The following is a 12,265-nucleotide window of genomic DNA, read 5'->3' as shown; positions in this document are numbered from 1 at the left end:
TATGAATCCATCAGTCAAAACACCGATCGAAGTCCGAAGGGTAACATTTTCCGATGTGCCGACCCTTCAAGAAGGCCCCGCTCCTAACACACGGTCAGCTTCACGGGTAGCTGAACCTTACACTACCGACTCGGACAACTCTGACTCGGCACAGCAGAATAATTCGCTTTCGGACCATCCGACCTCGATACCCGATACGACCAGTCCGATCATACCTCGACGATCCGAGAGACTGTCGCAACCTCCGGAGAGGTATTCTCCTGGAATTTTCTTCACCGACGCCGGCGAACCGACGTCTTACGAAGAAGCATCGACATCTGTCGATTCAGCCACCTGGCATCTGGCGATGGAGTCGGAAATGCACTCCATTCGGGCAAACAAGACTTGGGATCTGGTCGAATTACCTAAGAATCGACGTGCTCTTCCTTGCAAGTGGGTTTATCGACTGAAAGAGACGTCTGATTCGACCACCCCAAAGTACAAGGCCAGATTAGTTGCGAAGGGCTTCCGACAAGAATATGGCGTCGACTTCGACGAGATTTTTTCACCAGTGGTGAAAATGACAACCCTTCGTTTTCTACTCGGCATAGTGGCAGCCGACAACTTGGAGCTGATTCAGCTAGATGTCAAAACAGCCTTCCTCCATGGTGATCTTGAAGAGGAAATCTATATGGAGCAGCCAAAAGGCTTCGTGGCAACTGGCCAAGAACATCTAGTCTGCCGACTCAGGAAGAGTCTATACGGCCTCAAACAGGCACCGCGACAATGGTACAAGAAGTTCGACGACTTCATCCAATCGATCGGCTTCTCCAAAAGCGATGAGGACCATTGTCTTTTTACCAACACAGCTCAAGATGGATCACCCATCTTCCTCATCATTTACGTGGACGACATGCTGATTTCTGGACGCCACGCGGGCGAACTTGCCGATCTCATTCGGCAACTGCGGTTGAAGTTTGCCATGAAGGACCTCGGTCCGGCACGACACATACTTGGCATGAAGATTAGTCGGCATCGCGATAAACGACATCTTTTTCTGTCTCAGACCGACTATATCGGACATGTCTTGGAACGCTTCAACATGCAATCAGCCAAATCTGCTTCAACCCCGCTCCCCATGAATCTTCGGCTCTCTCAGCGAGACTGCCCGACATCCGGTCCGGAGGGGGAAGATATGAAGTCGGTACCGTATGCACCGGCAGTCGGCTCCCTTATGTACCTGATGGTCGCGACACGGCCTGATATTTCTCATGCCGTAGGAGTCGTTAGCAGATTTATGCACAATCCTGGCCGATCGCATTGGAACGCAGTCAAGCATGTGTTCAAATATCTGGCTGGCACAAAAGACCACGGCATTCTTTTCGGTCCGAACTCAACCTCAGGCGTAGTCGGTTACACCGACTCGGACTTCGCCGGCTGTATAAACAGTCGGAAATCAACAACTGGATACTGCTTCAAATTCGGCAATGGAGCAATTTCGTGGAAGTCGAAACTTCAGGAGTGCACAGCGACCTCAACGACCGAAGCAGAATATGTAGCTGCGTCCGACGCTGCAAAAGAAGCTTTGTGGCTCGGCCGGCTGGCGCACACGTTTCGACAAGTCGACCACGACTCGGCCCCAGTTGTCTATAGCGACAGTCAAGGTGTTGTTGCCTTGTCGAAAAATCCGGTTCACCACAACGCCTCCAAACATATCGACGTTCGATATCACTTCGTTCGGGACTGCGTCATTTCAGGGAAAATCAGTCTAGAGAAAATATCCACAACCGACAATGTCGCAGATGGAATGACCAAGTGTCTTTCGGCAGACCGCTTTCGGTCCCTTCGGCATCAGATGGGCGTAACGACAAACCAGTTCGGTTAGAGCCGGACACAGCGCAGGATGGTTTCAGACAACCGACATCAGTTCCTTAATGATCGGCTTCAACTCTTCCGACCCGACCAGTCCGGTCTTCTGCCTTCGGACCCTGCCGACTCGAACAAAACTGATATGTCCGAGAACCTAGGTTTATACCTGTAATCTTAGATAACTCATGTATACGCCCATTACGGGGGAGTGTCGAATACAAGTGTATAATGGACGTATTCACACTATCCCTTTGTATAGCTCAAGTCTGGGCCATTTGTGTAATTAGCATAAATGGTAGTTGCCCTAAGTTTGTCACTATATAAAGTGACCTAGTAACCTTTTTGTAAGGTTGGTTGTATTATTGTTTCTATGAAATAGAAAGAGTCTTTTGTGCCTCCTCTCTCTCTCTCTCTCTATCTCTGTGCAAAATCTTGAAAACTGTCATACGCAGGTACTCAACCCCAATCGAATGCTTCTCGATCTTCCGCATTGACGGCCTTTGTCTTCAACACAACCCACTAATGTTTTCACTGTTCCGCACTCCTTGTACCGGCCGAGAGGTCAACAAAAACCTATGATAACCAATTTCACACCCTTAAAACCATTAACATTAGCCTTTAGAATTGGTTGACAAAACTATGACCCATACCAATATCCAAGTTGCCACAATTTCCTTGTGGTAGTAAAACTTACATGTTGAGAATATTGGGTAGTCGCACACCCTAGGTAAAAGCTTTGTATGCATTGCAATTGAAAGGCACAATATTGTTAGCATGTTCCTTCTCTATTATATTCAAGATGAGTATGAGGGCATTTTTTCTAAATTAAGAAAATCCCAATTTATCACCAATGTTTGAGACACAAATATTCAATCCACTTATCGCGCATTTGCCCATACAAATGTATGTTGATGATGTCTAGTTGTCCAACGTAATTAATGATGGTTGAACAAAGTGATCTCTTGGCCACCTTGAGAAATAAATAGACAAAAAGGAGGAGATGATCAAAAGTGAACCATTTATGTCATAACCAACCAATAATATTGCTTGTACTTCACATTTATCAATTATGCTTTTAATATGTGGAGACTATTAACTTCAATAAACATTAATCTCATTGTTTTCATTTAAATCTAGTATGCATGATGTTGAATTCACATGTTACATGTGACTCTAGACTTCTCCGTCACTAAACACAATCTAACATGGAATATAAATCTACTAATTATACATGTTTAAGAGTAATCTTTGCTAACTTTAGCAGTAATGTGATCTTATATGACTTGTATGTCTGTGGTTAGACATAGGCAATTCAAAACTCTTATATATTGTTAAGTAGAAGATCAATTTGTCCTTAAATCCCCATAATTCACTTACATGATGACACTTTTGCACAAGTTAATGTGATCCATTATATAGTTTTTTTCTCTCACTTAATTTGGTAATGGCTACTTCTTCCAACATTGAGCTCAAAACGTTGGACTTTATGGAGTAAATACACTTTCATCTACTAACTTTTGTACATACCAGCAAAATATATAGCCTATGCACAACACGATCTAATTTTATTCGATATGATACACAATTTGTCGAGTTAAGAGAGTTAACTATTGTATTGTCTCTCATACTTCGAGCAATAAGATAAGATGAGATCAGAGATGAGCTATAATAGTGCCACTCTTGCAAGATAGGACAAGAGAACCTTCAAGGAAGGGCAAAAAATTGGCCTCTTGTAACACAAGCAATTTTTCCGAGTTTTTTATGATATCTCTCCTTGACTTTAACCTTCCCAAAACATGTCACTTGAGGCGAACACGGCTCATCATAGCTAGAGGCAGGCATGAATCTACCATGTTTGATCTGATCACGAAAGATCATGGCATCATATCGATGCCGACGGGGTGACATCATCACATTTGTTGCTCTAGTGACAAACGGGGGCATCACGAGGGTGCTACCATAGGACGAGGAATGCCCACTAATTTGTGTGGTGTTAGGTGCAAAATGTGTTAACAAAGTTATCGGGCGGGCGAGCATCTCTTTCCTGGCGCAACTCATCTCTAGTTTGTGACCTCGGCTTGACATAATAGGCATTCGCTTGCTGATGTGATGGTGCCAGGGGAGAGACATAGCACTATCATTGCCATTATCATCATGAAGCCATGGCCTAGTGTTCATCTCCCTTTTGTCCTCTCCTCTTATCTTGGCTCGAACAAGGTGGTGGACATGCCCATAGCCTTGACCACGATATTGACCTTGACCTTGACCTTGACCTTGACCTCGCCATTGACGGTAAGTGTGACAATAACTATTTCTACAAAAACTATGATAATTGGCATACCATTGACCTTGACCTTGACATTGTCCTTGACCATGGCGTTGTCCTTGACCTTGGAGAAAACTCTGGCCTTGACCTTGACCTTGACCACTCTCAGAATCAGAGTCATAAGTAGCTTGGCCTCCTTCGTCTTCTTCTTCTTCCCTTTCTTCTTCTGTTGGAGGTGCTCCTTGCCATTGATCCACCTCTTCATCACTACTGTAATAGCGATAGCTCTCTGCTCCATTGTAGGTTCTTCTGCTATACCAGTCCACTGAATTTAGGGTTTCACAGGTGACCCTCTTCAGCCTGGCGTCTGAATGGGTGGAAAAGAAGGAAAGTTTTGGGGGCATGGATCTCTGCATTTGAGGAGTCAGGGTTTTCTGGATCAAAGGTTTTGGGATTAGGGTTTCTCGGATTGAAGCAGGGGAATTTTCTGTGTTTTCCCAGCCATGGAGAAATGAAATGAACAGAATTTGCCCTGCTTCTTATTGTTTTCCCCAATGCTCCCAAGACATGGAACAAGATTTGTTGCTTTTTGCTTTTGACTTTTGCGTTTTGTTTTTGCTTTTTGCTTTTTGCTTTTTGCTTGTGTCGAGGGTCTGACACCCAATGCGAGGATGCACGATGATGTTGTCTGTGGAGAAGGTTGTCGGGTATCGATGTGATATGACGTGACATGAAAGGGGAAGTATTGATGCTTGCGAAGAATGAAATATGACATGCAATTTGGCTTGACATTGTTGGGTGAACAATACATAAACGAAAAAAGTTCCAAGATTGAAATCAAGTAAATCGAATATATATATATATATATATATATGTATGTATGTATGTATGTATGTATGTATGTATATGCATGTATGTATTTCAATAAATGTGATAGCCTGTAAAAGAGAAGCGAATCTGGCAAAGAAAAATACATGCAACTAGGTTTTGATGTTAACCGAAGATGCACAAACGGAAAACATGCAAGGTTGAAATGAACTAAATCAAAGGCATGTAAATGCGAAATCTGCAAGATTTAGAACAAAAATTCGCCCTCTATGAGGGCATGTAACTTATCAGCTTACTTGGCATTGTACATAACATGTATATGTTTCATGAGTGTCTTCGCATTGTGCACAATGGATATTAGTAGTGGAAACATGTCTAAAACCTCATTCGTCGTGTTGTACTATCCTAACCCACAACATGGGATTCATGTAATTTTAACATGTTGTGTGCACTTGCAAGAACAGAAAAGAGAACTATTAGTCTATACTTTTGAACAATCGGAATTTTATGATCACAATATCATGCAAAAAGTAAGTGACTTTAGCAATCTGAAGTCTCATTTTATTGAACATGGCACATGATATGTTTTCTTAGTAGCCATCCTTTGGGATGAGAAAAGGCCAGCATTTTGGAAATTGTTTCAAGACTTTGTTTGCATCCGCTCTCTACAAGACACATTACGTGATTACTTCACCTTTTGTTTTGTCGACGACAAACCAAATGGGTTAACCTATTTACATCAGAAATGACTCTATAAAAGCCAAGGACGGTCATACTAATGTGATTCCTTGCCTTCCTCTATTTCATTATGTATCTTATCATTGCAATATGACGCAATGTAATCAAGACGATTTTAGAATATCTAAGAAAATTGAGATTACACCCTCTACCTAGGTATTGTTTTCAAACAAAACAAAAGGTTTTCAAAGAATAAACCCTCTCAACTTATCATTCAATTATAAAGGGACTCCTTGGTTATGTGAGATCTATATATGAAAAACCTTAATAAATATTGTGTGTTTTTCAAGTCTATGTGCATAGTTCTTTTCTTACTAAAAGCTAATGAATTCACTATTCTTCTTTTCTTGTTATATAGGGATCTATAATGTTTCGATTTTTTTCTTTCTAAAAATATAGATAGGTGGATCAATTTTTAGATTCATACGATTGTTCAACCTTCTATATGATTGGTTTGTTCTTGTGCATGAATCTCTTCTATACTTTTGTGCAATGGTTCATGCTTTTTTTTTTATAGTTTTCTTACTTTTCACATACTAATCCTTAGGAAATTTCTATTTTCCATATTCTTTTGGCTTAAATACCTATGTGATTCCCATTATTCTTGTTTTCCTTTGATTGAGCGTGTTCCTCCTTTGCCATCATCCACGTCACGACTTCCATCAACTATTGATTTCACATATAAACATTTCTTAGGGGAGGTTTTGTTTCTATTAGGCATTAGCCTTGGAGGTATCGCACATAAGCATTTCATTTCTGAATATATGTTTGTGTCCTCATCTGTCATCTTGCTTCATCTTGTCATAACCCTCATGTGGTTCTTTTGTTTTAATCTCTCCCTCTTTGTCGTTTAATTTATTTCAGCGTTGACATTGACATTTAAATTGCAATGTCATTAAATGTCCTACCATGAATGACTCTAGGCCATATCTTCTATTTCACCTTGTTAATTATTTAAAGATGTCACGATGAGTACAACTCATTTCAAACTTATTTGCATTAATGTCTCACTTAAAATAGTTTTTTCATTAGAATTTCAATGGCAAATGTTAGACTCAACAAATAAGAAAGTGTTGTAATAGATTCTACATTACTAGTCTATGGTTCCACCACCATAAAATGGGTCTTGTTCCTAATACCTATTGGCCTTGTTGCATTAATATCTCATGTTCTATAACCTTATCCGCAAGGAACCTTTGAATATTAGCTTTGAGATAGCTCATTGACATCATGATGACTAATTTGAAGGTTAGATAATGCTAAGTACCAATAGGCCACCACATTCCATGTGCCCCTTGTGTAAAAGAGTCCATTACTAATCAATAAATCAAATAAAAGTAAAAGAAAGTGAATAGATTGGATAGACGAACCCGATCCTCCCATCCAACTATGATCAAGATGTAGCCATCCTACCATTGACGTCCCATATCAACGGATATTGTGATGACACCTTAGAATAGGTAATATGATCGTTGAAACGAAAGCCTAGGTTGCATCATTGGTGTTGTGACACTTCAACCTTTCGATGTAATGTGTTTTATGAGGGTAGTTAGGCCTCATATTTACACTTCTTCCTAGGTCTCGTGAGTAGACGTGCTTTTCTAGAAGCCTCTCCATTTATTGGTTGTCAATATAATGATAGTGCACATGCATCTATCATTCCTTTTATCCAATCACATTAGTCCCTTCCCAAAATTAGTGAAGATACCCTTCACTTATGTTTTGTAAATATTAGTAACCTACCCAAACCTAGGTGGGCATCAACGCTAAAAGCTTGATTTAAATGTGTCGGCAGTTTCACTAGCAAATGGAAAAAAATGTAAGAGAAATACCAAATGCACATTTGTGAGTCTTTTGAAGATATTCTCTCTTAAGTTAAATTTTCCTTAGAGCTCTCTCTCACTTGCTCACTTTTGTATCAAGTTTGACGCATCAATAGATGGTTTTCTCATTGATGTTAACATTGTACCTCAAACCTCAGAGATTCTTAACAAGGTTAGATAGCGGAATGATCTTTCATGATGTGATGGGTGCAAAAGGGGAAAATCTCCTAAATGCCAAGGTTTACAATAGGTAAAGATTCTAGACGAAGAGATTAAGGTAGGAAAGAGGTGAAATGAAAATTAAGGCAATAAAAATCACATGTCAAATGGTAAGAGCTAGCAAGTAGCATAAAGGGTTATGAGTTCTAAACCTTGCAAGGTGAGCCCCAATGCAAAGGAAAAACAATGAAATAGGTGGTAAATGTAAACCTTATGCTAGTATCAATGCCCATGTGAGGATAAGATTAAGTGCATATTGTGTCATTGTTTTTAGTTTTTAAAATAATGACACAATAGGTGTGGAGGTGTTGGGTTTAAGTACTTGGCATAATGGCTTAGGCTATATTTGTAATTAAGACTGGTGTTTTTTATGAGATGGGCACAAAAGAAGATAAAGATGGGATACCTAAAGACGAAAAAGAAAAAGCAAAATATACGTGAGACGCCATGATAATAATAGAGGAAGGTATATGAAGCTCCTCCCATGAAAAAAAACAGGCGACCACTTGGCTTATGGAAGCAGTGGTTGCGTAGGCTATGTAAAAGAACGACATATATTAATTGAAAACTTCAGAAGGCTCTAGCGGATGCATATAAAGTTGGTTTCTTGTATTTTAAGGTGTCTTTGGATTCCTCTCTGTGAGTCAATCTATTGAACTTTATTTCACTCTAATCGGAATTGTAGCGAGGTACATATAAGCCCTACAAGATTGACAGTTGTTAAATAAGAAGTCTCAGTTTTTTTGACAATTCTGAGGTTAATTGGTGTTAGAATCTCTTCCCGTTTATCATGTTTGAATCCTTATTCCATATTCTAGTTGTCTCAATGCTTATAGATAGCATTTTTGTATCACAAAGAATTCATTTGTTCTTCAACTCTCCCTATCGCATTGTTTGCTCTGTTGACAATTACCTCATTCTTGTTATCTTTATATCTTCTTGCATATATCCCATTCCAATTCCTACATCTTCTTACATCTATATCCCATTCCAATTCCTAGGTCCTAATATTTAGACTTTTCTGTTTGTTTTACTCCTTCATCCATCTATACTATTTTCTTTGTTTGTAGTCGAGTGGTCGTGTTTTATTTTGAAAGTGGTGACTCCATGTACTCTCATCACCAACTCTCATTCATCATATACTAAAAGAAAAAAAAATGGTGCACACTAAAAGATGGAACATTGTTTTTATCCAGCAAAAGAACTCGTCAAAGTTATATAGTGAGGATGAGAGCTCATTTGAAACTCTCAACATTTGAGAATCAACTGCTAATCTTTCTTAACGTATGGGATAAATGCACATGTGAGGATAAGAAAATACTAAAAGAAAACGCATTGTTGCATACTAAAAGAGGAACTCTATTTTTGTCGAGGAAAAAGAACTCCTCAAAACTATGGAATGAGGATGAGAGCTCATTCTCATGTTTACAGAATTTGGGAATCAAATGCTCAATCTTTCTTGACAAATGGGATATCATGGTGTAGAGAATCATGAAGGCGATAATGGGAGACCTACAACAAACAAGGCAACACTGCCATTAATCGTAGACACTCCACCTTGAATCAAGGATATGAATGTATTATTATTATTATTATCATCTTAATCTCTCGCACACTTAATGTAAAAAGGTTTAATTTTTGTAAAACTAATTTGATCTTGATTTTATTTCTTCATGAACTTAATGTTATTTTTTATTTTTGAGAGTTCATGACTTGCTCATTTCCAAGAGATTTGTAAATCATGTGCTTTGGATGATTCCAAATAACATGGATGGGCAACTTTAGCATATTTGTAAAAACAAATTCACTTAAGGAGTTTGGAGATTTCTTGATGATAATTTAAGAGAAACACCAACATCAGAACAAGGACAACCCCGCCACACAAATGGGTGAACGTCCACGCGATTTTCGCTGAAGGACCACGCCGCGGAGAACGTGCTATTTGGCGAGTCAGAAAAACACTCACAAACGCCCAAGGTTGGCACAAAGGTGCCACTAGCTTCTGGGTCCCGAAACGAAGCCGACTTCCCACCCACGACCATACCACGACTGTACGAGACACCCGACAACTACACACATCGGCTAAATACCCCGCCCAGGTTAAGGCCATAGACCCCGACCGGACTCAACAACTAGGAGGTCAAATGCCCCATGAAACCACCTCACAAGCCCCCCTTTTCCCTTTGGAAAGGATGTCACGGGTCTAGGTCCTTAAAGGTATACAAAGATCCTCGGGCAACACTCGAACAACACACCCCCCACACCCGCCCCCTCAATTCCTCCCAAAAACCCCTAAATTTCCCAAACCCTCACGAAACCCCCGGTGGACTCCTGTCCCACTCTACCGTCCGCATATAAATCTTGGCCCACCCCACACCCTGTTAACCCCTCCCCCTATCTTATGTCACTTCGCTCAGCAACTACTCAACCCGTCTTCTCCCTCGACCTCTGTTATTGTGCTCGGTCGACAATAATCCACGCCCGCAATCTTACATTTTTTCAGTATAAGTATTAGTATTTACAATCTCAGAGTTACCCTTTAATTTTAGGGGCACCGCGGGTGATTATTTTTGCTTGTGGTCAATCTATTTTGGTTCAACTCTTTCTTTTACGTATAATTTTGCATGGTAGGCGGGTTCTCTCTCTTTTGCTTTCCTTTCCCCACCCCCCCTTTTTCTCCCTCACAACTCTTTCCTTTTGCCTCCTTTCCCCTTCGAACCCCAACTCGTTGAACCACGTTCTGGTTCGAAGTGTAGTTCTCTTTGAACCCCCTTGTTCGAAGAGAGGTCCTCTTTGAACCCCCCGGTTCAAAGAGCAGTCGTCTTCAAACCCCGTTGTCGTGAAGATCTGTCACTACGTGCGGATCATGATGCGGAACCACCGGGGTCCTGGACTGGAAGGATTCAAAGTTTGCACTAACTTTAGCGAGAAAGTATTTAAGATAGATTGAGAGAGATTGATATGACGAAAGAGAGATATTGAGATAAAGATTGAACTTTTAACTTTTAGATTTAAGAGAGAAGATACATAAACAATTGGATTACAAGTTTCTTATTTTTCCCAAAATTTTCATTAGTTTCATTTGCTTGATTCCTCCACTCTTTTATATATGCCCCCATGCATATGGTGCATGTGAGGGTGCAAGACATGCACGTAATGCATGAAATGCATGCTTGCCATGTCATCATCTAAGCTCTCATGTATGAGAATTTACATGTAAAACTATAATGATAAAACTTTAACTTCTAAGGAAATGACTTGGCTTAGTCGTAAGTATATGGCTTCTTACCTTGGAGGTGTAAGGTTCAAGCCTTGCTCATATACCTTTTAAAACACAAAATACTACTAGGCTTTTGATCTTGTAGTTATATCAAAAATCTTCAAAACACCATGCACCGTGATTAACCGACCGATCCGTTTGTGCTAACCGGTTCAATCCGATCTTGCCCATCGCCATCCGGTCCCGGTCTCGATTGGCTAAAACCATTACAAGTAGTTAAGCCACACCCATTCATCCGGTTAGTTTAGCTCAAGTCACCTTAAACATTCTATAATTCACTCATAAACACAAAGTAATAGAATTTGGCCTTGCTTATATAATCTGGGATCCTTATTTGTCCTGTCTATGTGGGATATCTCGTAGTTTTTTTTCTCTTTTTCTTCGCAAACTTAATACCCACATAACTTGACACTAAGTTGTCTGTTTCACATGTAGTAAAATGCATTCGAAAGCTCTTGAAGACATCTATCTTTTCATACCAAGATATAAAACTAATATAAAACAATATCTTCACTATTATTGTTTCATATTGTGTGTGAAGAACCACACTCGATTTTGTACATTCCATGCAATTTTCTCACCGTTGCCGAAAATCTTCACGACATCCACCCCCACCAAACCATACGTCCTCCGGTAGGTGCCAAGAAGAGAGAGTGTGAGATTTTGGCTACGGTGATTAGTACGTCATTTTTATTTTTATTTTTTGAGCATGTCAATTCCCTTCACTCGAACCATTGTCACCACCCAATCCACCATATTATTCGCTCATTCTTTTATTTACTATGACCAGTTGTCAAGGCCCCTTTTTCTCCTTCTGAACATAATTGTTTAGGCTTTATGCATGTTCCACCTTTTTCCCGATCGTCTCCTTTCTCAAGGCACTTTGACCTGTCACACATTTTTGTTTTATGTTTTTCTCCCCAATGTCACGGACACATTAAGCACGGACTAGGACGGAGCACAGATGATGAGGCTACGAGCGACGGATGAGTTTGGATCTTGATGTGACGAGGCTAGGAACTCTAGATGTTGTGAGCGACATGAGGGCTTGAAGACAAAAATAAAGATCAAGGAGACAAAGATAAGGTTACGAACGTGGAACTTGATGTAATGAGGCTAGAAACTCGGGAAGTTGGGATCAATGAGATGAGGAAATTAAGACACTAGGAACAAATACAAGAGCATAAAGATAGAGATGTAAATTAAGGAGAGAAGATGGGGCTAAACAAGAATACTAGATTGATGTGTCAATGACTGGTGTTG

At 40.2% G+C, this 12,265-nt stretch overlaps 1 protein-coding gene across 1 annotated transcript; it reads right to left on the bottom strand.

Moving 5' to 3' along the window:
* Positions 1 to 3,156: 3,156 nt before the first annotated feature.
* Positions 3,157 to 4,609, bottom strand: LOC147855113 (uncharacterized). The gene is made up of 2 exons (XM_087330024.1): positions 4,263 to 4,609; positions 3,157 to 4,127 (listed from the first exon to the last, which is right to left on the bottom strand). The coding sequence occupies exons 1-2, from the start codon at positions 4,528 to 4,530 to the stop codon at positions 3,553 to 3,555; spliced, it is 843 nt and encodes a 280-aa protein (XP_087186150.1). The 5' UTR covers positions 4,531 to 4,609; the 3' UTR covers positions 3,157 to 3,552.
* Between the last annotated feature and the right edge of the window lie 7,656 nt (positions 4,610 to 12,265).

Source organism: Azolla caroliniana, unplaced genomic scaffold, assembly GCF_043228905.1.
Source record: "Azolla caroliniana isolate FFs.n. ecotype wild unplaced genomic scaffold, voAzoCaro1.0.p SCAF_14, whole genome shotgun sequence".
In the NCBI taxonomy this organism is placed as follows: Eukaryota; Viridiplantae; Streptophyta; class Polypodiopsida; order Salviniales; family Salviniaceae; genus Azolla; species Azolla caroliniana.
The sequence above is the reverse complement of the archived record's forward strand: the minus strand, read 5'-3'. Positions and strand labels throughout refer to the sequence as shown.